Below are 21,625 nucleotides of genomic sequence, written 5' to 3'. Positions count from 1 at the left end.
ATGGCACTGCTCCCCCAGCGCACGCTGCAGCCAGACCGGCTGCTGGGGCCCGGGGATGTGGGGCTGGGCTCCCGAGCAGCCCTGGCCAGCAGGACCCACACCCATCCCCCGCCCAGGGAGCCTGCGAGTGAGACAGAGCTGGAAACCCACCCCTTCGGCAGTGGGCAGGAAATGAGGGGAAATGAAACTTTAAGATATTGAATCTCTTCCTCATTTTCTGCTGACATTCCCTGTTGCTGAGTTTTTTCTTGCGGGTGGGATACAGCCCTTCAGTTTCATCTTGCTACTCAAAAAAAAAAAAAAAAATCACTTGTTCTCAATGAATCCAGCTGGAATTATTTTCATGTGTCTTCTGGTCACTGCTCCTGGGAATACTGAGGGGGGACAGGTCCTTGGTGACCACAGGCTCTCCAGGCCACCACCACTAACACTGCTGTCTGCATGTTTCAGGGAAATTCACCTGCAGGAGGGCTGACGAGCAGCAATGACACTCGGTCCCTGTCCTGACACCCGGCACGGCACAAGGAGGCCGGACACCGAGGAGCTGCCTCTCTCCTTGATGCCAGCCACACTCCTTATCCTCCTCATCCTCTTCAGCCCCACCGGTGAGATCCTGCTTGGGGCAGTGGGAGGGGTTTTAGGCACCTGTGATCCCTCTCCTGTTCTCAGATTTGTGGGCAGATTTTCTCCAGGCACAGGATGGTTGTGGTGTCCCCTACAGCGCTGAGTGTGCACAGGGATGGAGGGAGCAAGTTCAGCTCTTATGTCCCACCGTGACCTGGCTGTGATGGCGAGCCCAGCATGCAGGACAGGCAGGGAAATGGGACAGGCAGCTGCCAGCACTGGCGACAGAGCAGTTCTGGGCTCCCATGGGAGCAGGCAGCACCCATGGGGAGATGCTGACGGCCAAGGGATGCTCCTGGAGTTGCTCCCCAGGACCTGTGGGACCAGTCCTGCCAAGGAAAGGGGTGGAACGAGCACCCGTCTCCTGAGAACAGTCTCTACTCACTCCTGGCAGGCGGTGTCCAGCCAGGATGGGAAGCATTTCAACAGACCTGGGAAAGCCTTTCCAGCTCGGGAAGGCTTTCCACACGAGCGCTGCGGCAGCGTAGTTATCCCAGTGTGACTCCATCCATGTCACCACAGTCGGGCGGTGGGGACCGCATTCCTGCCTCGACAGAGCCGCGCCAAGGCACAGCCAGCCGGAACGCTGGGAATTCAGATGTAGCCAGACATCCTAATTGAGTTAAATCGGGTTTTACCTTCCCACCCCCTCAGCTGCTTCCCTTCCCCCTCGGGATGCTGTGGCAGCATCCGCGCTCACACTCCGGGTGTGGGGACCCTGGGGGACGCTGGTGGCTCTGTCGCTGTGCCTGCATCGCTTGGCTCTCCTGGTTCTCCGCCTTAATGGGCACAGATTAGTCGCTAACGAGGGGCCATTTGTCCTCCAGTGTGGTGGTTTTGTTTAGCAGCGGTGTTTACTCGAGCAGTTTCCCTTTTTCTTTTGGCTTTGTGAAGCTGGATCAGAGAAACATGGAGGGCTCTATCTCTCCTCAAAAAGACAGTTCCTTATTATTGTAGACACACCAGGCATATTCTTTTCAGATCTCTCCTGACTTTGCTGGAGGATGCTCTTAAATGAATATTTCAGAGCTTTGATTTTGACTCAAAGGGAGATGAATATTTATCAATGTCCTTTTCATCCACTGCTCTTTTTTGGCACAGGAATGGACTAGGTGTTAAAAATCAATACAAACCTGGATCAAACACTCTTCCTAGAAACCCACACATCTCCCCATTTTTGTGCCGGGGTGAGCTGAATTACCTCTACCCTGTTGTCCAGCCCACGGGGCTGCTGTATCCTTCCCTGTCCTCTCCTGCAGAGCCTCTCTGCTCCCGTGCTCTCACCTGTTTAATCCCCAATTCTTGCTGGAATCACAGCATCCTGTGATTCCATGTGATTTCCATGCCTGTGATTTCCATGTGATTTCCAATCCTGTGATTTCCATGCCTGGTCCAGCTGGGTAGGGCAGGAGCACCGAGCACGCTGGAGCTCCCTGGCTGCTGATGTTCATCCCACTATCCCTGCTAAGTCATGGATACATCCAGCTGCCTTATTCTCCTTTCTCCTGGGGCTTCTAGGTCTTTCTTTGACAGCCCTGATTTCTGGCTGGCTTAATGGTCTCCCAGGCAACGTCCTAGCGAGGGAAAGGGAGGTGGGTTCACTGCTGCACTGTCCCCCCAGGCTCACAGTGCTCCTCAAGGCGCTGACATCCGCCTCCAGAGCAGCTGGGATTGACCTTCCCGTCACTGCTCGTAGGCTGAGCGTGAAGCAGCACGGGGCTGGTCCGAGGCAGTGGGAGGAAAAGAGGCCACAGGTGTTGATCAGCCCTTGGGTGCTGTAATTAGCATGGAGGCATCATAGAGTCACAGAATGGTTTGGGTTGGGAGCGACCTTAAAACTTACCTCGTTCCAAACCCCCCCCCATCCACTAGGTTTGGAAGGATTTTGGAAGGTGTCACCCATGGGAGAGGGTTGTGCAGCCAGAGCCTCAAGCCCAGGACAGCTCAGATGCCCAAGGAGGTCTGTGCTGGGCTCCAGCACCAGACAAGTGCTTGTGGACTGGGATGTCTACGAGTCCAGCTGCCCATCTCCACCCGCCATCCCCCAGGGCACCATGATCATGTTGTTGTGACCTCCTGGACAAGCTGGAGCCCTCAGTGACCTGTGCTGGCAGCATTCCAGGGAGGATCCCACATCACTCAGCAGCGGGGATTTTGTGCCCAAATAACACCCGGCAGTGGGAGGGGGGTCCAGAGATGAGGACACATCCTGCATCCTTCATCCTCCCTCTGGATGAGGTTTGTTCAGCCCCTAGGGTGGCTGCACCCCATCAGGAGATGTGTTGGTACTTGCATGTAGTTATGGAGCTTCCAAAAAATTGATTTTGCTGGGGAAATAAAGGAAAAAAGTCAATGAAAATGCACACAGGGTGCAGCATCTTCCATCAAGAGATCTCCAGTGGGTTTCTCAAGCGGGGCAGGATTGATTTTCCTTGTTCCCATCTCACCACCCAAGTTTTCCATGGCAGTGACGGGGCAGGAGGATGCAGGAGCTGCCCAGGGCCCACAGCAAGGCAGCAATGGTGCCAGGGAGATGGAAAAAAGGTCCCCAAGACTGTCCCCAAAACAGGATCCACCCTGGAGTGGCTTCTGCAAGCCATTGGGCTCATTAGAGCCAGACAAGTCACCTGATGCTTCACAGTCCCACCAGAGTCACAGTCACTCATATGCTGCCTCAGTTTCCTCACCTATGAAGTAGGTGAAGTGATGCCCTGGGGAAGGGCGTTCATTTTTCCCCCTACAAACTCCAGGACTTTGCAGGAAAGGGAAGGATCCAAGGGCTGCTGGCTGCTGCCAGCCCCCACCACCCCCAGCCCATCCCTGCTGCCATCACTCTCCAAGCTGCACCTCCTCCTCTCTGGGAAGAGCTGATCCTTCCTCTTCTCCCTTGCAGGCACCACCTCTGAGCCCGAGATGTTGCCATTCCCAGGTGAGATTCTTCTTTGAAAGTCACTTTTCTCGAGGAAGTTTTGTAGCTGAAAAATGCATTTTTAGGTAAAAGAAGGGATTTGGGGAATTTAAAAAAGGAAATATATTGGTTTGGAACAAAAAGTGGCATGAAGAAGCTAAACTTCTTTTACAGAAAGAAAAATAAAGATTCTTTATTATCCCTATTCTGCTAATTATCCTGAGAGGAGAATTTTTCCACCTCCTGCTGAGTCCCTGTCCCTGTGCCATGCATCACACACAAATAAATAATTCCCTTGATGTGGTAGACCCCGGGCACTCCCATGCCTGCTCCCTATCACCAGCAGCCTGAGAGATCATGTCCATCCCACCAGCTCTCATGTGGGACCAGCTCTGGATGCATTGGTTGAGGCTAATAAGAATTTGCTAATTGTATCTTGTCACTTGTCAACTATTGTAAGCCAACATGTGGTTCCACGTGTCTGCTTTTCCCTTCACCCTTGGGCTTTTGCCCGTTAGCAGGCGAGATGATGGGAGCACCACGGAGCCACAGAATGGTTTGGGTTGGAAGGCACCCTAAAAACCATCTCATTCTACCCCTGCCATGGGCAGGAACAGCTTCCACTAGACCAGGCTGTCCAAAGCCCCATCCAGCCTGACCTTGGTCATGGTGCATCTCATTCCTGGACTGAGATGTGCTGTGTCACCACAGCCACTGCTGCCAGCAGATGAAGGGGAGCCCGTGTCCCACCAGCAGGTGGGCAGCACCACGCCAACAACCGCGTTGTGCTACAGAGGAGGGGCAGGATTCTATCCGAGGAGCAGGAGTTTGATGTAGATGTGCTCCCATGGCCCTGCCTGCTGAGGGCCCTCTCTGCTGCCATCCTCCCAGAGATCCGTCTCGCCAGCGGGCCCAGCCGCTGCCAGGGCCGAGTGGAGATCCTCTACAACGGCTCCTGGGGGACGGTCTGCGACGACGACTGGGACATCGTGGACGCCAACGTGGTGTGCCGCCAGCTGGGCTGTGGCCATGCCATCACCCTGCCAGCCGCCATGACCTTCGGCCAGGGCAGTGGGCCCATCTTCCTGGACAACGTGGACTGCAAGGGCTCGGAGGCAGCCCTGAGCGAGTGCTGGAGCCACGGCTGGGGCATCCACAACTGCTACCACTACGAGGACGTGGCTGTTGTGTGCAACGGTAACGAGGTTGGGTTCCTTGGGGCAAGGAGAGCACGGGGTTCCTGTGGAGTGCAAGACTTGGGGGCTGCAGGGGCCTTGTTAGAGCCCAAGAGTCTCATCTCAGAGCCTGGTTCTCCGACCTGGGTCAGCCAAACATCCTCTGCCGTCTCCTCTCACCCTTCTCCTCAAAATCCAGGTCACCTCCTTGCTCTACAGGCTGGTGCTCCATAAGGTGACCAGCCTGTTTTGTGTTCCTTGTCACTCCCAGATCAGGGACTTTGCGCCCTCTCCAGCACAATCCCTGGGGAAAGAGCACATGCCCACCCACGCTCCTGCCTCTGAGTCAGTTGCTGCCCAACTGCTCTTTCCCCTTTTGACTTGTGTTTCTTTAAATTGCTGAGCTTTTCAGTGGATGTTCCTAAAGGTGAGAAAAGCAGTGGAAAGTGTTTGAACTTGGCAAGTAAAAGTGGAACGGCTCTGTGACGACCCTTATGTACCCCACACACGTTCCTCCCTCGCTGTGCAAGGTTTGCTCATCAGCCAGGCATCACTGAGCTGTGACAGTGAGGCTGTGCAGACCTGCAGCAGCTGTTCCGTGAATCCCCACGTCCTGCAGAAGCAGGGCTTGGAAAAGGAGGGATGGAAAGGCAGGGATGCTGGGCTGGCTGGCAGGTTGTACCAACAACCAGAGAACAGAGGTTGTGGATTGAGCAGGAAACTAAATCATGGCATTGTTGCAGAGGAGAGGTGGAAGGAGTGAGAAAGGAGGTGAAGAGCTGGGTCTGAGGGCAGAAGAGAGGCTGGAGGCATTGGCAGAGAGCTCTGGTGCAGCTGCAAACCTCTCTATTTTCAGCTGGGGCTGGTTTGGTGCAGACCCTCCTGGAGCAGTGGGGTGGGAGGGATCTCTCCAGCTTTGAGGTGGAGCAGCAGCAGGTGCCACCTCTCCTCTTCCCTTTGCAGAGTTCTCACCCACGCAAGTCAGCGAAGGACCCACCACCAGGACCCTCACAGCCTCGGTACAGGATGGGGAAAGTAAGCTGCTCAGCTGTCACTGCCTGAGGGCAGTGTCCCCTACTGTCGCCTGCTGTCCCTCTTGAAGCCTGCCAACCCTCCAGTCCTGAGTTGCAGACCCCCAAACCCCATAACTGTGCTGGCCATGGCCACACCCTATCCCAGAGGTTCCCAAGCCCCACTGCTCTAAAGCTTCATCCCTTCCCCGCTCTTTCTCACTCATTTCCTTTGCCATGATGGGCACGGCAGCGTCTGGGCACGGTGGCAGCGTTGGTGCAGGGACACCACACCCTTCTCACCTCGTGCTGCCACCCTGCAGGTGACGGCAGCATCCGCCTGGTGAGCGGCCCCGACACCTGCCAGGGCCGGGTGGAGATCTTCTACCGCGGCAACTGGGGCACCGTCTGCGACGACGACTGGGGCCTGAGCGATGCCAGCGTGGTCTGCAAGCAGCTGGGCTGTGGGCAAGCCCTGGATTACAAGAGCAATGCCTATTTTGGCTATGGAACGGGACGTATCCTCCTGGACAACGTCAACTGCGACGGCAGCGAGCCCTTCCTGTCCGCCTGCTACAGCCTCGGCTGGGGCATCCATAACTGCGGCCACCACGAGGATGCTGGGGTCATCTGCGCAGGTACCAGGCAGGGCACTGCCCTCGGGGTGGGGAAAAACCCAGGGATGTCCTGTTCTCCCAGCAGAAATGGCCTCAGAGAGGTGCTGAGATGCCCAAGGCTGGGCAGGGCCTGGGCTCTGCGCTGTGGGAGCATCCTTGTTCCTTATCCACCCTCATCCTGGTGCTCTGGATTAGCAGCCCTATGCCAAGAGCCAGAGCACAGCCAGGGTGGTGATTTGCAGGGGAAATGCATCTGCCACCCTGCCACTTCCCTCTGCCATTTCCCTGCTCTGCTGGCTGGAAAACGAGCTGCCCGTGTCCGGAAGGAGGGACGGCTGCCAGGGGCCGGGCACCGCGCCAGGCCCAGCCTGCCTCCCCTTCCCCTCCTGGAATGATGTATTCCTGCTATTCGCCACTGATTACTGTTTACAATCTTAATAATCCCCCTGAATTCCCTCATTATCATGGCTAATGACGGGAGCAGTGAGTGCCAGTGCTTTCCCTTTCTCACTATTAATGGACAAAGGGGATGATGTAGGACAAAAGGGACAATTTTTTCAGGCTGGTCCTTTCCTGCCTAAACATCCCCATCCCCTCTGGCACCTCCTCTGGGCACAGAGTCGATGGCACCATCACTCCCCCACCTTGCTCAGAGGGGCAGGGGATAATGAAGCATAAATGGTAATGAATCCTGATGATAAATCTCCCAGGTGTCACCTCTATCCCTCTGTGTCACCACAGGACTGGACACATCCACCATCACATCATTCACCACCTCAGTGGCCCTGGACTCTGAGGAGACTCTCACAGCCACAGCCACAGGTAGGAGGTGGGCAGTCACTCATCTAGGGGGGAAGCTGTGCCCTCTGTGTCCTCTTGTGACCCAGCCTGGCCACCCTGGGGTCCTGCCATGCGTGGGTGATGCTCGAGGGGTGACACTGCCCATGGCAGGGTCTTGCCAGGGGCAGCCATGGTGCTGGTGGTCACTGGCACGGACTGGAACAGGGGTGGTGGGTGCTGGGTCTGGACCCCTCAATGCCCACATGTCCCCACGCTTGTCCCAGCAGTGACAGACAGCAGGGACCAGCCCTCCCCGGCCACCGAGGTGGTCACCACCACGCTCCTGACCATCGAGCAGGAAAGTAAGTGTGCAGCTGCTGCTAGTCCATGGAGGAGTCACTCCACATCCCCAGGGCTCACCCCATGCCCCCAGGGCTCCTTCCATGTCCCCAAAGGTCACCCCATGTTCCAAGTGCTCAATCCATGCCCCAGCAACTATCTCACATCCCCAGGGTTCATCTCACATCCCCAGAGAGATGAGCTCCATGCCTCCATGCCCACTGGGTGTTCACCCCATGACACTCAAGGGTTCATCCCACATCTCCAGGGATTGCTTCATGCTCATAGTACTCACAGCTTGGGATTCAGCCCATGTACCCAGTTTCACCCTACATCACCAGGACTCACCCTGTGTCCCCAGGCACTCAGCTCACATCCCCACGGTCACCCTGTGGTCTCCAGATGTTACACCATACCCCAGAGGGTCACCCCGTGCTCTCCAGATGTTACCCCATACCCCAGAGGGTCACCCCGTGCTCTCCAGATGTTACCCCATACCCCACAGGGTCACCCCGTGCCCTCCAGATGTTACCCCATACCCCACAGGGTCACCCCCTGCCCTCCAGATGTTACCCCATACCCCAGAGGGTCACTCTGTGATCTCCAGATGTTACCCCATACCCCACAGGGTCACCCCGTGCCCACCAGATGTTATCCCATACCTCAGAGGGTCGTCCTGTGCTCTCCAGATGTTACCCCATACCTCAGAGGGTCACTCTGTGATCTCCAGATGTTACCCCATACCCCAGAAGGTCACCCCGTGCCCTCCAGATGTTACCCCACACCCCAGAGACTCACCCCATGCCCACAGGGGTTCGCCCCACATCCCCAGGGGGTTGCACCCATGCCCCCAGGGGTTACCCCAGAAACCGGGGGCTCACCCCACGCCCGTGGAGGGCCAGCAGGGGACACCGGCCCCCGGTGGAGCCCTGGTCCCCCCGGTCGTGCGGCGCAGGTGGCGGCTTGCGGCTGGCGAACGGCAACGGGAGCTGCCGCGGGCGGGTGGAGGTGCGGCACCGCGGCACCTGGGGCACCGTCTGCGACGACGACTGGGACTTCCCCGACGCCCAGGTGGTTTGCCGGCAGCTGGGCTGCGGCAGCGCCCTCGCCGCCACCGTGCTCGGCTCCTTCGGCTACGGCAGCGGGCCCGTGCTGCTGGATAACGTGGGCTGCGGCGGCGGCGAGGCGCGCCTGGCGGACTGCTTCCACCTGGGCTGGGGACAGCACAACTGCGGCCACCACGAGGACGCCGGGGTCATCTGCCGAGGTGAGGGGGAGCTGTGGGAGGGGCGTCTGGGGGTATGCGGTGAAGCCCAGCTCAGTGGGAAGGTCAGTGAGAGAATGGATGTAGGGAGGATTTTGGCCGAGCTCAGGCTGGCTGTGGGAAATGGGGTCCCTCAAATGGGGTTGGGGGTGAAGGATGGGCAGTGGCAATCGGTGCCATGGTGTGGGTGATGGCTGGAGTGTGGCACACCCCCTTTGTGCACAGTGGCTGCACATCCCACTCCACATCCCTGCAGCCATCCCACACCACTGCTGGGGGACTCTGACCTGAGCCTGTCCCTCGAGTCACTTTTCCCACCTCTCCTGCACTGCACCAGGTGCTGATGACACTGAAGACCATTACCAAGAGGCCACTGCTACCACCACCACATTGGTCCCCACTCGTCCCAAGGAGGGTAGGTACTGGGGTGTCACCTGGGGACATCCCTGGGGATGCTCCAGGCTGGCACAGGGTGGAAAAATAAATGGCTCAAGCAGAGGCATGAGATCTGGAGCAGCCCACAGGAGGGGGAAAGACTGATGACACAGTTAAGCCTCTCCTGGTGCCCCAAAGGCTGGTTCAGGCAGAGGTGATGGACCATTGAGTGATGGACCTCAGGGTAGGGAGAGGAGGTGATGGACCAAAGGGGCAGAGCTGGCAATAGTGGTGATTGTTCCGTGATGCTCTGAGGGTCACCCCCAGCTCTGGCAGGGCGTCACCCCCCACTCCTGGCTGTGCAAAGGCAGTGAGGGAGCCCTGGGCTGACCCCAGGGCAGGCAGGGAGAGTGGGGCAGAGCGCTGGGGTGGGCACGGGCAGGGGCTGCCTCACCCCCTCCCCTGCACAGGGTCGCTGCGCCTGGTGAACGGCAGCCACCGCTGCGAGGGCCGCGTGGAGCTCTTCTACCTGTCCCAGTGGGGCACGGTGTGCGACGACGCCTGGGACCTGCGGGACGCCAGGGTGGTGTGCAGGCAGCTGGGCTGCGGGCACGCCCTGGCAGCCCGGGGGGAGGCACACTACGGCCAAGGCTCGGGCTACATCTTCCTCGACAACCTCAAGTGCAAGGGCCACGAGCCCTCGCTGCTGCGCTGCTCCCACATCCGCTGGGACGTCCACAACTGCGACCACTCCGAGGATGCCGGTGCTGTCTGTGACATCCTATGACCCTCCCGCAGGTAAGGGGGGACAGGGATGCTGCAGGGAGCTGGTGGCAATGCCACAGAGAGGGGTTGAACCCTTGGTGCTGGTCTGGACACACTCGCTGTGCTGGAGGTTTGGGGTCTGAGAATGGGAGGCTGAAGGAGCACAAATGAGCAAGGGGAAATGGAGGAGGATTTAATTATTTTGCCACGTTCTGGAATAATAAACTAGCCTCTGGCTGGGTGCTGGTGTGGGATTCAGGAGCTCTGCTGCCCAGGAATTGGATGTTTGGGGTCTGAGAATGGGAGGAGTTGGGTGAGGACTGGGTTCTCCTCAGCTCCTGAAATAGTGGCTGAAGCTTCACCCCCTCCACCCCACCCCCAGACTGCCCCTTGGAAAAACAAAACTGCTTCTGGTGTGAAATCTGGTTGGTTTCAGCCATTTCTTTTAAGAGATGAGGAAAGAAAAATGGATTTTCTGCTGTGAAAATGATGTTAAATTATACTCAGAAAATGTAAAAAGGGGGCTGAAATCACACCAGGATGCTCCAGTGGCTCGGCAGTGAGTTACTGTTGTTCTGCAATTTGCTTTGCAAGCCCTCCAGCAATCCCAATACCAGCTTTTTCTTCCCATTTTGGCATCAGAAATACCAGTTCCTCCCCCATTCCCATGCAGCAGAAATGCAGGCGTTGGATCTCACGCCATCTGCAATCCTTGTGCCTGTTTCACCTGTTCCTTCTGCAAACACTGGGGGGTTCAGGAGAGCTCAGATGAGATTTCCCTTCCTGGTGGGCTTCAGCACAGCCAATCCATGCCCAAAAAAATCTCCTGGGGAGTGGGGCAGGATGGGGATACCCTGCAGCCCCCCATCCCTCTCCCTGCTGTGCCACACAGACGTGCTGGCTTTGGCTGCTCTGTCCCCAAAGCTCCATGCTCCGAGGTGCCCAGGGCAGGCAGGGAGCTGGCAGACAGGACACAAGCAGATGGAAAACCATAGGGAAGACCCCAAATCCCTTCCCAGAGCAAAGAAAGGGACCCAGGAGCCTGCTCCTTCCCCAGTGCCCTGCCTTTGGGGTATAAAGGCTGTTTTCCTCCCAGCTCAGGTGGAAAGACCCAGCCTGCAGCACCAGTCACCTTCACCACCAAGTGTTTGATTCCTACTGGGACATTGGGAAAATGACTTCTGTGTTCTCATGGATGGGGTTCAAGGGTGGGGAAGGGCTCATGCAGTGGCACAAAGCTCACTCCTCTGTTTGTGCAATTATTTTGTTGATAAGAGACTGTGCATATTCCTGGGTTGGGTTTTTTTCGTTTTCCAATTTTTTTTTCTTATACGTGTGTGGGTTTGTTTTTGTGAATACATAAAAGCCCTTTGAAAGTGCTGTGAGAGCTGACTTGTTTTCCTGTCATCCCCTCAAAGCCCTGGGTAAAAGCAAACACCTGGAGAAGAGGAGATGTCCCAAATCTGGAGGAGAGAGCTCAGTTCCTGGTGCCAAAAATTGTCCCAAATCCCTGCCTCAAAATGCTCAAGCTGCCTTTAACTCCCACGCAGCTGAGAGCTCAGCTTGGACCTTTCCCCACCCCAGCTCTGGGTACAGCCCTGAAGCCCATCAGGCTCAGGGGTTGAGGTTGGATCCAGCTTTGGGTTTGTCCCCAGTGGGATTTGGCAGTCACACGAGCTGTGGGGTGGCCCGGGCCCCATGCTCAGCTCCTGTTGGCTGCTTCTCTTCCACTTCCCCTGGACAGAGCTTTCCCAGCACTTTGATCCCAGTCCAGATCTCCATCAGTGGGGAAACTGAGGCATGGAAGCATCTCCCAGGCAGGCTGTGGCAGCACAGCTGGGCAAGGGTTTGCTGGGGCCCTGGGAGAGGGCAGGGAGGTGGAGTGGGAACAAAATCCTCCTTTCCCTGTGCTCCCAGGTCCTGCCCCCTCACTTCCCGTCTCGCCTCCTGCCTCCAGGACAGCTGGGCAATGCCTGGGTCCTGCTGGGAGCAGCAGGGGGACAGAGCTGTCCCCAGCAGCTCCCAGCCCATCCCCACAGCCCACTGGGGATGGCTCAGAGGGTGCTGTGGGCTCCTCCAGCTTTGCTGTCCCCTCCCTGGGCCTGTGGGAGATGGGAGTGGGACCAGGAGCTGCTTTGGGAGCTGCTGCCTCTTGGGGTGTCACAGGGAGGAAGACAAGAAAGGCTGGGTGGGTTTTCCCTGTTTTTCTTGGGGACTATGCCTTGAGCTGCAAAGCTGGGCTGGTTTTTTTGTGTTACCCCACACCCTGCTCTTCTTGGCTTTGATCTGGGAAGAGCAGGTCCTGCTATCCCAGAATTTCTCCCTTTCACAGCCTGCAATCCGGCAAGCAAAGGGTTTCCAGCCAGGAAAGGCAGCAGCTGCCTCCCTGTCTTCCAGCCTTTTCTCCTGCAGCCAGCTTGGGATGGGCTGAGATCCACAGGGATCCCCCCAGACACTCACAGCCAAGCTGGGCATCACGTCCTGTTCCTCTGGGAGCAGGGGGTGGCAGGCGGGGTGGGAGCAGGGTACCAGCAAGGGGATGCCCTGGGGCAAGGAACGGGGAGGTGGAGAATGCCCTGGCTCTGCAGCGGGATGCAGCAGCACAGGGGATGCCCTGGAGCTCAGCAGCAGCACAGGGGATGTTGTGGAGCAGGGTGGGAGCACAGGGGATGCTCTGGAGCAGGGTTGCAGCACAGGGGATGCTCTGGAGCAGGGTGGGAGCACAGGGGATGCTCTGGAGCACGGTTGCAGCACAGGGGATGCTCTGGAGCACGGTTGCAGCACAGGGGATGCTCTGGAGCAGGGTGGGAGCACAGGGGATGCTCTGGAGCAGGGTGGGAGCACAGGGGATGCTCTGGAGCAGGGCAGCAGCACAGGGGATGTTGTGGAGCAGGGTGGGAGCACAGGGGATGCTCTGGAGCAGGGTTGCAGCACAGGGGATGCTCTGGAGCATGGTTGCAGCACAGGGGATGCTCTGGAGCAGGGCAGCAGCACAGGGGATGTTGTGGAGCAGGGTGGGAGCACAGGGGATGCTCTGGAGCAGGGTTGCAGCACAGGGGATGCTCTGGAGCATGGTTGCAGCACAGGGGATGCTCTGGAGCTCAGTAGCAGCACAGGGGGTGCCAAGGGTGCGGGAGCATCCCACCACGGGAGCACAGCCAGGCTGCAGCGGCTGCGTGGGAGCCGGGATAAGCCGAGCTCCTGCCCAGCTCCCATCCTCTTGCCGACGTCAGCTGTTTCCCGGCGCCCAGAGCAGCTGCAGCTCCACTCCGGTCGATGTCATCGATTAGTTCCTCTGCCCATCCCCGCAGAGGGGATGGTGTGGGGGGTAGCAGGGAGGAGAGAATAAATATTTCAGCAGGTCCAGGCAAAAGCTGGGGTTATTTTGAGGCTGGGATTTATGGGCTATTAGGAATAAGGAATGAGTCTGTGCTGGGAGAAGAGACCCATTAATCCAGGCTGAAGGAGCACAAATGAGCAAGGGGAAATGGAGGAGGCTTTAATTATTTTGCCACGTTCTGGAATAATAAGCTGGCCTCTGGCTGGGTGCTGGTGTGGGGCTCAGGAGCTCTGCTCCCTGGGAACTGGGGCAGGTGAGGGGACGCTCATGATTAAATCCCTGATTAAATCCCCCCCAAGCTGTGCTGCGAGGGATGGGCAATCCATTCTGGGACCAGTATGAGACCAGTACAAGCAGAGCTTCTGGCTGGGACGTGGTGGAGGGACTGCACAAACACAAACTGCAGACTGCAGGGACGGGCCCGTGGGTCAGTGCCCGGTGCCAGGGGTGCCCTTCCCAGGGCCAGCCCTGCCACCGCCGTGCCCCATTAAGGCAATCCGTGTGTGCCTGTAACCGGAGGAGCTGGGCGCGATCCGGCGCAGGGTGAGTCAGTGCCTGGGCCGGGAGCATCCCTGGCTCTGCTGCTCCCTGCACCACCTGGGTGACCTTGGGCTCTGCTCTGCTCCCCAGCTCACCGTGCCCTCCTTGCTGCCTCAGTTTCCCTGGGGGACACAGGGAGGGTGGCCCTGGCTCACCATTGACACGCTCGGGGAGCTGCAGGGACCCGGCTGCCCTGGCTGGAGGGGCATTCCTCACCCCGGGATTTGGCCCCCGGGGGGGCAGCCCGCCCCAGTCCCTACAGTCAGAGCTCCTGGGAGCGTGGGCACGCAGGCGGCAGGGATGCAGAGCACGGACAGCCCCGGAGCACCTCCTCCTGGGACGGGATGGACGAGGGCCTGACCTCCCTGCGGCATCCCTGCGGCACCGCCAGCCTGGCTCCATGCGGGCGCGGCCCCGGGTGCCAAGGTCACCGAGCGGGAGCGCGGCGGGTGCGGAGCCGCTCCGCACAGCCCGGCTCCTTCCCGGCCCCTTCCCGGCCCCTTCCCTGCTCCTTCCCCGGCTCCTTCCCGGCTCCTTCCCCGGCTCCTTCCCCGCTCCTTCCCCGCTCCTTCCCCGGCTCCTTCCCCGGCTCCTTCCCCGCTCCTTCCCCGCTGCGCCGGGCCTGCCGCCGCGGCTCCCGCTAACGTCACCGCCGGAGCCAGCAGCTATTTTGGGAACTGCAAAGTCACTGGCGCAATTAGTCGGCTGGCAAAGGCAGCGGGGCGGCGGGGGGACCGCGGGGACGGCTGCTCCCCACGCCGTGCCGTGCCGTGCCGTGCCGTGCCGTGCCGTGCCGTGCCGTGCCGTGCCGGGGGCTGCGCAGCCACGGCCCCACGGGCACCGCCAGCTTCCCTGCGCCTGCAGGGTCCCTCCGCCAGGACAAACGGCCACAGCTGCAAATCCTCGCATCCATCATTTCCTTCTCTCTGCCTTTTTTTTCTTTTTCCTTTTTTTTTTTTTTTTTTTTTTTTTTTTTAATATTTAATTTGGTGTCGCTCCCCTGGCAGGAGCCTCCCCACGTGGGCTGCTGAGCCAGCTCGCTGCCACAGCTCGCGTTTGGGGACAGGCAGGAGAGGGATTTGTCTGCCAGCCGCGCTTCCCAGGGCCATGCCGCGGCCCTGGGGCTGCCCCGCGGGTGGGAGGGGTCCGGTATTCCCGGGTCCGGTATTCCCGGGTCCGGTATTCCCGGGTCCGGCCATTCCCGGGTGCTCTGCTGCCAGCTGGGCGCTTGGTTTAACCCGCTCTGCATCCTCCGGGGCGCGGCCACCGCGGTGCCCCAGCCGCAAGTGCCACCCTGCTGGTCCCACGGCAGCGATGGGGTGTGGATGGGCTGCTGTGACAGTGGAGGGACACCTGACCCCGGGGCACAGCACGAAGAGAGGTGGCGTTCTGCCACGCAGTGTCCTTGAGCGCGGGGGTGTGGGGACAGTCACAGGGGACAGCTGGGGGTCTCAGTCCTCCTGCCCAGCGCTGTTTGGTTTCTCTGCCCACCCTCCTCACCTCCCGGTAACCCCCAGGTCATGGCCAGAGAGGATGTGTACAGAAAGGCTGGGACAAGCTGATCCTGGCAGGCTCCAACCACCCCAAAAGTGAGGCTCAAAAAATCCTTTAAAAAAAATCTCCAGACTGTTCTATGTGACCTGACATCTCTTTCAATCCCATCCCCCAGGAAAAACAAACCCAAATCCTTTCTCCCAGCGCCTGGAGAGGTGCCACAGCAGGAGCTGATGCTCAGCTCCCTGATCCCATGTGGGGATCCCCACTGGGTGGGAAGGGCCGGATGCAGACGGCTCCCTGGGCACAGCAGAGGTGATGGGTGCCTGCAGACCGACCCCACCCTGCTCTCCATGCTCGGAGCCCGGACTGGCCCCGGAGGAGGGGTCCCTGCCTGAGCTGGGGCTGGAGGAGCCGCTGGTGCTCCTGGCTGGGGACACACAGCCATGAGTGGGACCGGGGGCGGCTCTGGGGTGACAGGGGCTGCGGGAGGGCGGGGGGGAGGTGGGCAGGGTGTGCTCCCCCCGGGCTGGGGGAAGGGGCGCGGCGGTGGGGCTGGGAGCGGGGAGGCTGTGCTGAGTCACGCTGCAGAGCCTGCGAGCAGGACTGCAGCAAGCGGCTCGCTGTGACAGCCCTGTCCCTCCGCCTCCGGCTCTCGCCTCCTCCTGGGGCCAGGATGCTGATGGGGCTTGGTGTCCGGGCTGGGGGTCCCGCTGCTCCCCTGGTCATGGCCGTGTCGAAGTTCCCAACCCTGCTTGCCCCTCCCCAGCCCCCTGCCCTTCTGTAGGGATGGGGCTGCTCCGGGATTGGGGTCCTGGAGTTGCTGGGCAGGGAGAGGACTGAGCTGCCCTTGGGGGATGAGTGTCCCTGACCAGGGCAGGAGGGGTGTCCCTGGGTAGCTGTGACACGGGGGACAGCAGGGCCGGGGGGTCACTCGCTGCCAGCACAAACACAAAAGGACACTTAGCAGCCACAGGAACACGGGGCAGATTTCCTCTGGCATGGCTGGTGTGGGGAGGTGGGTGGGCAGAGATGCCCCCAGCTCCTGCCCAACACCACCAACCCAGGACACAGAGCTGAGCATCCAGCCTACTACCGCACAGGAGAAAGGTTGAGGCAGGTCCCTGCCGCAGAGGGAAACTGAGGCACGGGCTGTGCCCCGAGTATTGGCCCCAGATGCTGCCACTCCTCAGGCTCAGAGTCCGGGACAGCCCTGTCCCCACAGGACGCTGGTGACCACCCTGCCTGGTGCTGCCTCCCAGCCCCACAGAGCTCAGAGCAGCTTCTGGAGGGACCGAGACAGGCAGGGCTTTTTTTAGGTGCTCCGTAAGTGCCGTCTGGGCGGTATTTATATCGGCTCCTTAAATAAGAGCTGCCATCTGAGCCTGACGAGCCTGCTTAATTATTAATGCCCCGCAGGGAAGCAGCACTCCCGCCTGCTCCGGGCCCACCTCCCCGCTGGGATCCTGCATCCCAGGCCCCCCCGGCTCCCCACCAGCACCCAGGGCGGGTTGTGACAGCCTGGACATCCCAGAGCTCCCCGGCTTCCCACGGGACATGTCTTACGTGGGAGCATCTTCCCGAGGGCAGGGAAGGAGCTGAGAGGGGATTTTCCAAGAGGAGGGGGCCATGGCATGGGCATTGCTGCAGTTCTTGGTGTTGGGAACAAGGGGAGAGTGGGAGGCACGGGGTGATGCTTTGCCATCCCATAGCTTGAGGTGGTTCCAGGGAAAATCATTCCTGGAAGCCCCGAGGGGCAGGGGCAGCCCTGCTTCGAGACAGAGCTTATGCTAAACAGCACGGGAGGGCAGCTGCTGCAGCAGAATTAATTTGAGCTTGCAAAGTGCTTTGAAAGGCTGAGATGAAAGGCCAGGGCTGGGTACAAAGCACTGCAGCTCCACAGACAGGGGGAAGGAAACTCCCAGCAAAGCACCCTGGGTCTGTCATCGGCCCAGCAGCCACGGCCCCTCCAGCGCCTCCTGCCCCAGGTGAGGCAGCCTCTGGCTCTGGGACATTTTGGGGAGGGTTGGTGACCCCTGAGCTCACCCCGCTGTTGGTTGTGGGGTCCTTGGTTGGGTGTGACCCCCCAGCTCTGGTTTGTGTCAGGGTGGAGGGGCCAAGGCTGCACCGTGGGGGCTGGGGAGGTCAGGGGAAGAGGGGACAGCCTTGTCCTGCTCCTGGGTTGTGTCCCTCGCTGTGTCACACAGCCAGGCTGGGGCAGCACGGTGGGAAAGGAGCCACAGCACTGGGGTGGTGGGGACAGCAGTCTGGCCCAGTAATGGGTCAGGCAGGGAGGCCACGAGGGCACCATTGTCCTGCAACCTCAGGGAAGGGGACACTGAAGCCAGAGGTGTCCTCAGCTTGTTTTTCCACCAGCATAACTGCAAGAGGCACAAAAGTGCTCCCCTGGGCAGGGCAATCCCCTTCCTCAGGGCAATCCAAGCAGCATCTGCCTGGGCAGTGGGACTTGGGGTGAGGCTGGGCAGCATCCCAGGGATGGGACCCATCCCAGCCCACACACCAGCCCTGGGAAATGCCACCCTGTGTCCCTTGGCCTTCACAGCTTTGCCACCCACCAGCTGAAGACACCAAGCAGTCAGGTCACTGCTGGTGTGAGGTGTGGCAGGTGTACCTGTGGAGACAACCCCTGGTGTGGGGGACAGGCTGGGACACCTGCACCACGCATCCCCCATGCTGGGCATCCCGTTCCCTGGGCATCCCCTTCCCTGGGCATCCCCTTCCCCGAGCATCCCCTTCCCCAGGCATCCCCTTCCCTGGGCATCCCCTTCCCCGAGCATCCCCTTCCCTGGGCATCCCCTTCCCTGGGCATCCCCTTCCCCAGGCATCCCCTTCCCTGGGCATCCCCTTCCTCAGGCATCCCCTTCCCTGGGCATCCCCTTCCCTGGGCATCCCCTTCCCCGAGCATCCCCTTCCCCAGGCATCCCCTTCCCCGAGCATCCCCTTCCCTGGGCATTTCCTTGGCTCCAAGCAGGCAGACATGGAGGGAAAAGGCACAAGGCTAGGGGCACATGACGTTGCTCTCCTGCTGGAAGCGAGGGGTGAGGATTTCTGGATCCATTTTCAGAGGAGTCAGCAGCTCACCCAAGCAAACCTCCAAGTCACAGAGAATTTCCTGCCTTCCCTCACGGTGTCACAAGGCATTGACAAGACGTAGCAGGGAAGGCAAGAAAATGCAAAGAGAAAGACTCTTCTTCCAGGCCACAGGAATTAACAAAGTGGCACATTTGAAGGCAGAGAAGTATTTTTAATCCCGCAGGCAGAATCGAGGTTATTAGGTTTTTCTGGGACATCTGCAGAACAGACCCACATCCTTTGGGTCATTGTGATTTCCCAGCACAGCAGCTGCCCCAGCCTCTCACTGAGGGGTGTCTGCAGGCACCAGAGCTGGGAAAAGGGGATTTAGTGATGTCCAGCCAGGTAACACCTCCAGCTGCCCACCAGAACCTTCTAACTTGGACCATCCACCACCAAACCTTCACCCCACTGCTGCCCAGGCTGTGCAGAAGGGGAGTTAGGTGTTGTGAGGGGTGTTGATTTATGCATCAGAGCTCAAAAAGGGGGCTGGATTCACTGCAGATAAATATTACAGCCAGATTGCTACTCTGAAGAATTTACAGCATCATGAATATCCTGTTCTGACCTGTGATGGGGAAGGAAATCATCTGCGTTGGGAAATGTATTTATGGCTCTGGTGCTCTGACAGAAATAAATCAGTATTTGCTCGTTTTGGGGCAAAAACAGGGTCACTGTAAATCAGCAGAGTCGGGCTGGCTGAGAATGTGCCAGGTTTATGGAAAATACTAGATAAGATTCCAAAGGTTTGTATGGAGAGGCAACAGTTTTTATTGGGACTGTTGATATATTTGGAGAAATCAGAGCATCTTCCAGGTGCAAAGTACTTCTTCAGGTCTGGGCTTCTGTTCAATATTGTCCACGAGAACCCAGGAATTGTACCCAAGGGATGATATTATTTATTTTCCAAGTTAGAGGGTGCATATATCCAGCAGCAGGATCACCCAAAAGGGGATGAGCAGGGAATCTGCTCTCATTCATTCACAGACCTGAGCGTGCTTGGCTCGGGTGATGCCCCACAGATACCTCCAGATAATCGATAAGAAATAGCAGCAACAACTGAAAAATTAATTTGTGAACCAAACTCCTGTAAAATTCTTTCATTCTGCACTTTTTTTACTCAAACCCTCTCCCAAAACTGGCGCCAGGCTGAAAACAACCCAGAGCCCTGCTGTGGGAGCTCTGCAGAGACGAGAGCGAGCCCCTGGGAGGATGAAAGAGCCTTTATCAGGGGAGAGGAATAAACTGCCCTTGTCTGTGGGCCGTCTCCTCGGGACGGCCGGGCAGTAAACAAAGGCTGGGCACGAACAAAGGCTGTTCTCACTCGGGAGCCACGTGTGCTGCGGGGTGTGAGGCCGGGGTGCCAGCGAGGAGCCCGAGTTTTGCGGAGGAAATGGAGAGGATCCGGGCGTGTTTCTGCCCCTGTTTGTCACGGCGGGGATCTCTTCTGCTCTCGGAAGCTGTAAGCAAAGGAGGATTCTGTGCTGCACAAATCCAGGCGATGCCATTCTCTGCTTTTTGCAGAGCAGTGCTAAATCCATAATAAAGACAGAGGTCTTGCCCCAAAAGGGTGCTGCTCACCACCACCAGCATTCCCAAAGCAGTTTGTCCCCACCCACGAGGGTGAGACCGTGGCCACGGGCTCTGGACAGCCACAGCATTGCCCCGAGGACACTGGCACGTCCCAGTGCCACCCAGGCCTCCTGTGGGATTTCAGAAGGAAACCACAGGGCACAGGGGGTGGCTGAGTCCTCCGAGCTCATCCCCACACATCCCAAAGCACCTGTGCAGGGACAGTGCCTTGGGAAGGGCCGGGGACACGTGGCACGTGAAGGACAGTGTTTATCTGTGCATCAGCACTGCCCGGCTCTCTCCAAGCAGGATAAAGCTCTTCCATTGGGATCACTCTGTTTGTTAGAGCCCCTTCCTTTCTCCCAGTGCCACAGCATACTCTCAGCACCGCTTTATCCAGAGGCTTTTTAGGAAAACAGGATCCATTAAACCCTTTCATTCCTCCCAGTGCTGCAGCCTCCTCTCAGCATCACTTTATCCACAGATTTTTTTTTTAGGAAAGTGGGATGTCTTAGGACTCCCAGTGGCTCTCCCCATGTAGCAGAGCCCCACATGGCTGGAGCAGACACATTTTCATCCCACGGGTTACCCATGAGCGGGTGCACTGTGTGCCCAGGGTGGCTGGGCATGTCCATGGCATTGTCCATGATCCAGCGTTGATCTCCAGTGGGAATGCTCTCCTCTGTGGACCAGGACCCTGGCTGTGGTGGGAAAAAGGAGGCAGGGAAAGCAGGGGACAGGGGTTCACCCCAAGATGTGTTCCACGACCTGGCCCAGCAGTGCCACAGCGTCAGAGACCCCAGGCACAGCAGCGCTGGCAGGGTCTCCATGGGGGAAAGGTGACGGAATGTGAGTGGGACCAGCATGGGAGCGGGGCTGGGTTTGGAGTGGAGCAGGGCTTCAGGGGGATCTGGCTGTGAGTGGCTTTGGATTGAGTGGGTTCAGGCTGTTTGATCAGGCTGGGAGTGGAACAGGGCCACGAGTGGGTCTGGCCATGAGCGGGACCGGGCTGTGTGCGGGTCCAGGCTCTGAGAGCAGCCTGCGGGTGGCTCCGAGCTGAGGGCCCGTGGGCTCTGGGTGGGCACGGGCCGTGTGGGCTCTCAGTGGGGCAGAGCTCTGGGTGGGCACGGTAAGGACGGGCCGTGTGTGGGCTCTGGGTGGGCACGGGCCGTGTGTGGTGTGTGGGGGCTCTGGGTGGGCACGGGCCGTGTGGGCTCTCAGTGGGGCAGAGCTCTGGGTGGGCACGGTGAGGACGGGCCGTGCGCGGGCTCTGAGCGGGCCTGGGCCGTGACCGAGTCCGCCCGGCCTGCGGCAGCGTCCCCGCCCTGAGCGCGTCCATGCTGCGAACGGCTCCGGGACCGGGCTGGGACTGTGCCTGTGGCCTGCGGCCGCGTCCCTGCCCCGCGTGGGGCCGTGCCCGGCGCCGTCCCGCGGCTCCGTGCCCAGGGCCGCCCGTCCCCGGTGCCCCCCGCTCCCCGGAGCGGCCGCGCCCTCCGCGGCCCACCCGGGCCGGGCTCCGGTGAATCAGCACAGGCGGGGCCCAGCGGGGCGAGGGGCCGGTGCCTTGGCGCGGGGCGCGACGGGAGATGTAGTTCTGAAGGGAGAGGCTGGGCGGCATGAACCCACCACCGCTGGCGCGGCTGAGGACTCCATCTCCCGTCGCGCCCCGCGGGCGGGGGCTGGGCGGGGCAGCGGGGAGGGGCGGGGCGGGGCGGGGCGCGCGCAGGGG

At 59.5% G+C, this 21,625-nt stretch overlaps 1 protein-coding gene across 1 annotated transcript; it reads left to right on the top strand.

Moving 5' to 3' along the window:
- Positions 1-11,231, top strand: SSC4D (scavenger receptor cysteine rich family member with 4 domains). The gene is made up of 11 exons (XM_064395034.1): positions 1-127; positions 3,518-3,553; positions 4,289-4,729; positions 5,671-5,742; positions 6,041-6,355; positions 7,076-7,156; positions 7,399-7,476; positions 8,409-8,720; positions 9,055-9,132; positions 9,563-9,890; positions 10,954-11,231. The coding sequence occupies exons 1-10, from the start codon at positions 1-3 to the stop codon at positions 9,877-9,879; spliced, it is 1,857 nt and encodes a 618-aa protein (XP_064251104.1). The 3' UTR covers positions 9,880-9,890; positions 10,954-11,231.
- Positions 11,232-21,625: the final 10,394 nt, after the last annotated feature.

The sequence above is a fragment of the Passer domesticus genome, chromosome 19, assembly GCF_036417665.1.
Source record: "Passer domesticus isolate bPasDom1 chromosome 19, bPasDom1.hap1, whole genome shotgun sequence".
Taxonomy (NCBI): domain Eukaryota; kingdom Metazoa; phylum Chordata; class Aves; order Passeriformes; family Passeridae; genus Passer; species Passer domesticus.
Note: the sequence above shows the minus strand (reverse complement) of the source record. Positions and strands in the feature narration are given on the sequence as shown.

Coding starts and splice junctions, on each gene's coding strand:
- SSC4D (XM_064395034.1), top strand. CDS start 1: ATGGCACTGCTCCCCCAGCGCACGCTGCAGCCAGACCGGCTGCTGGGG. Junction 128..3,517: donor CCCGCCCAGGGAGCCTGCGA/GTGAGACAGAGC, acceptor TCTCCCTTGCAG/GCACCACCTCTGAGCCCGAG. Junction 9,133..9,562: donor CCCCACTCGTCCCAAGGAGG/GTAGGTACTGGG, acceptor TCCCCTGCACAG/GGTCGCTGCGCCTGGTGAAC.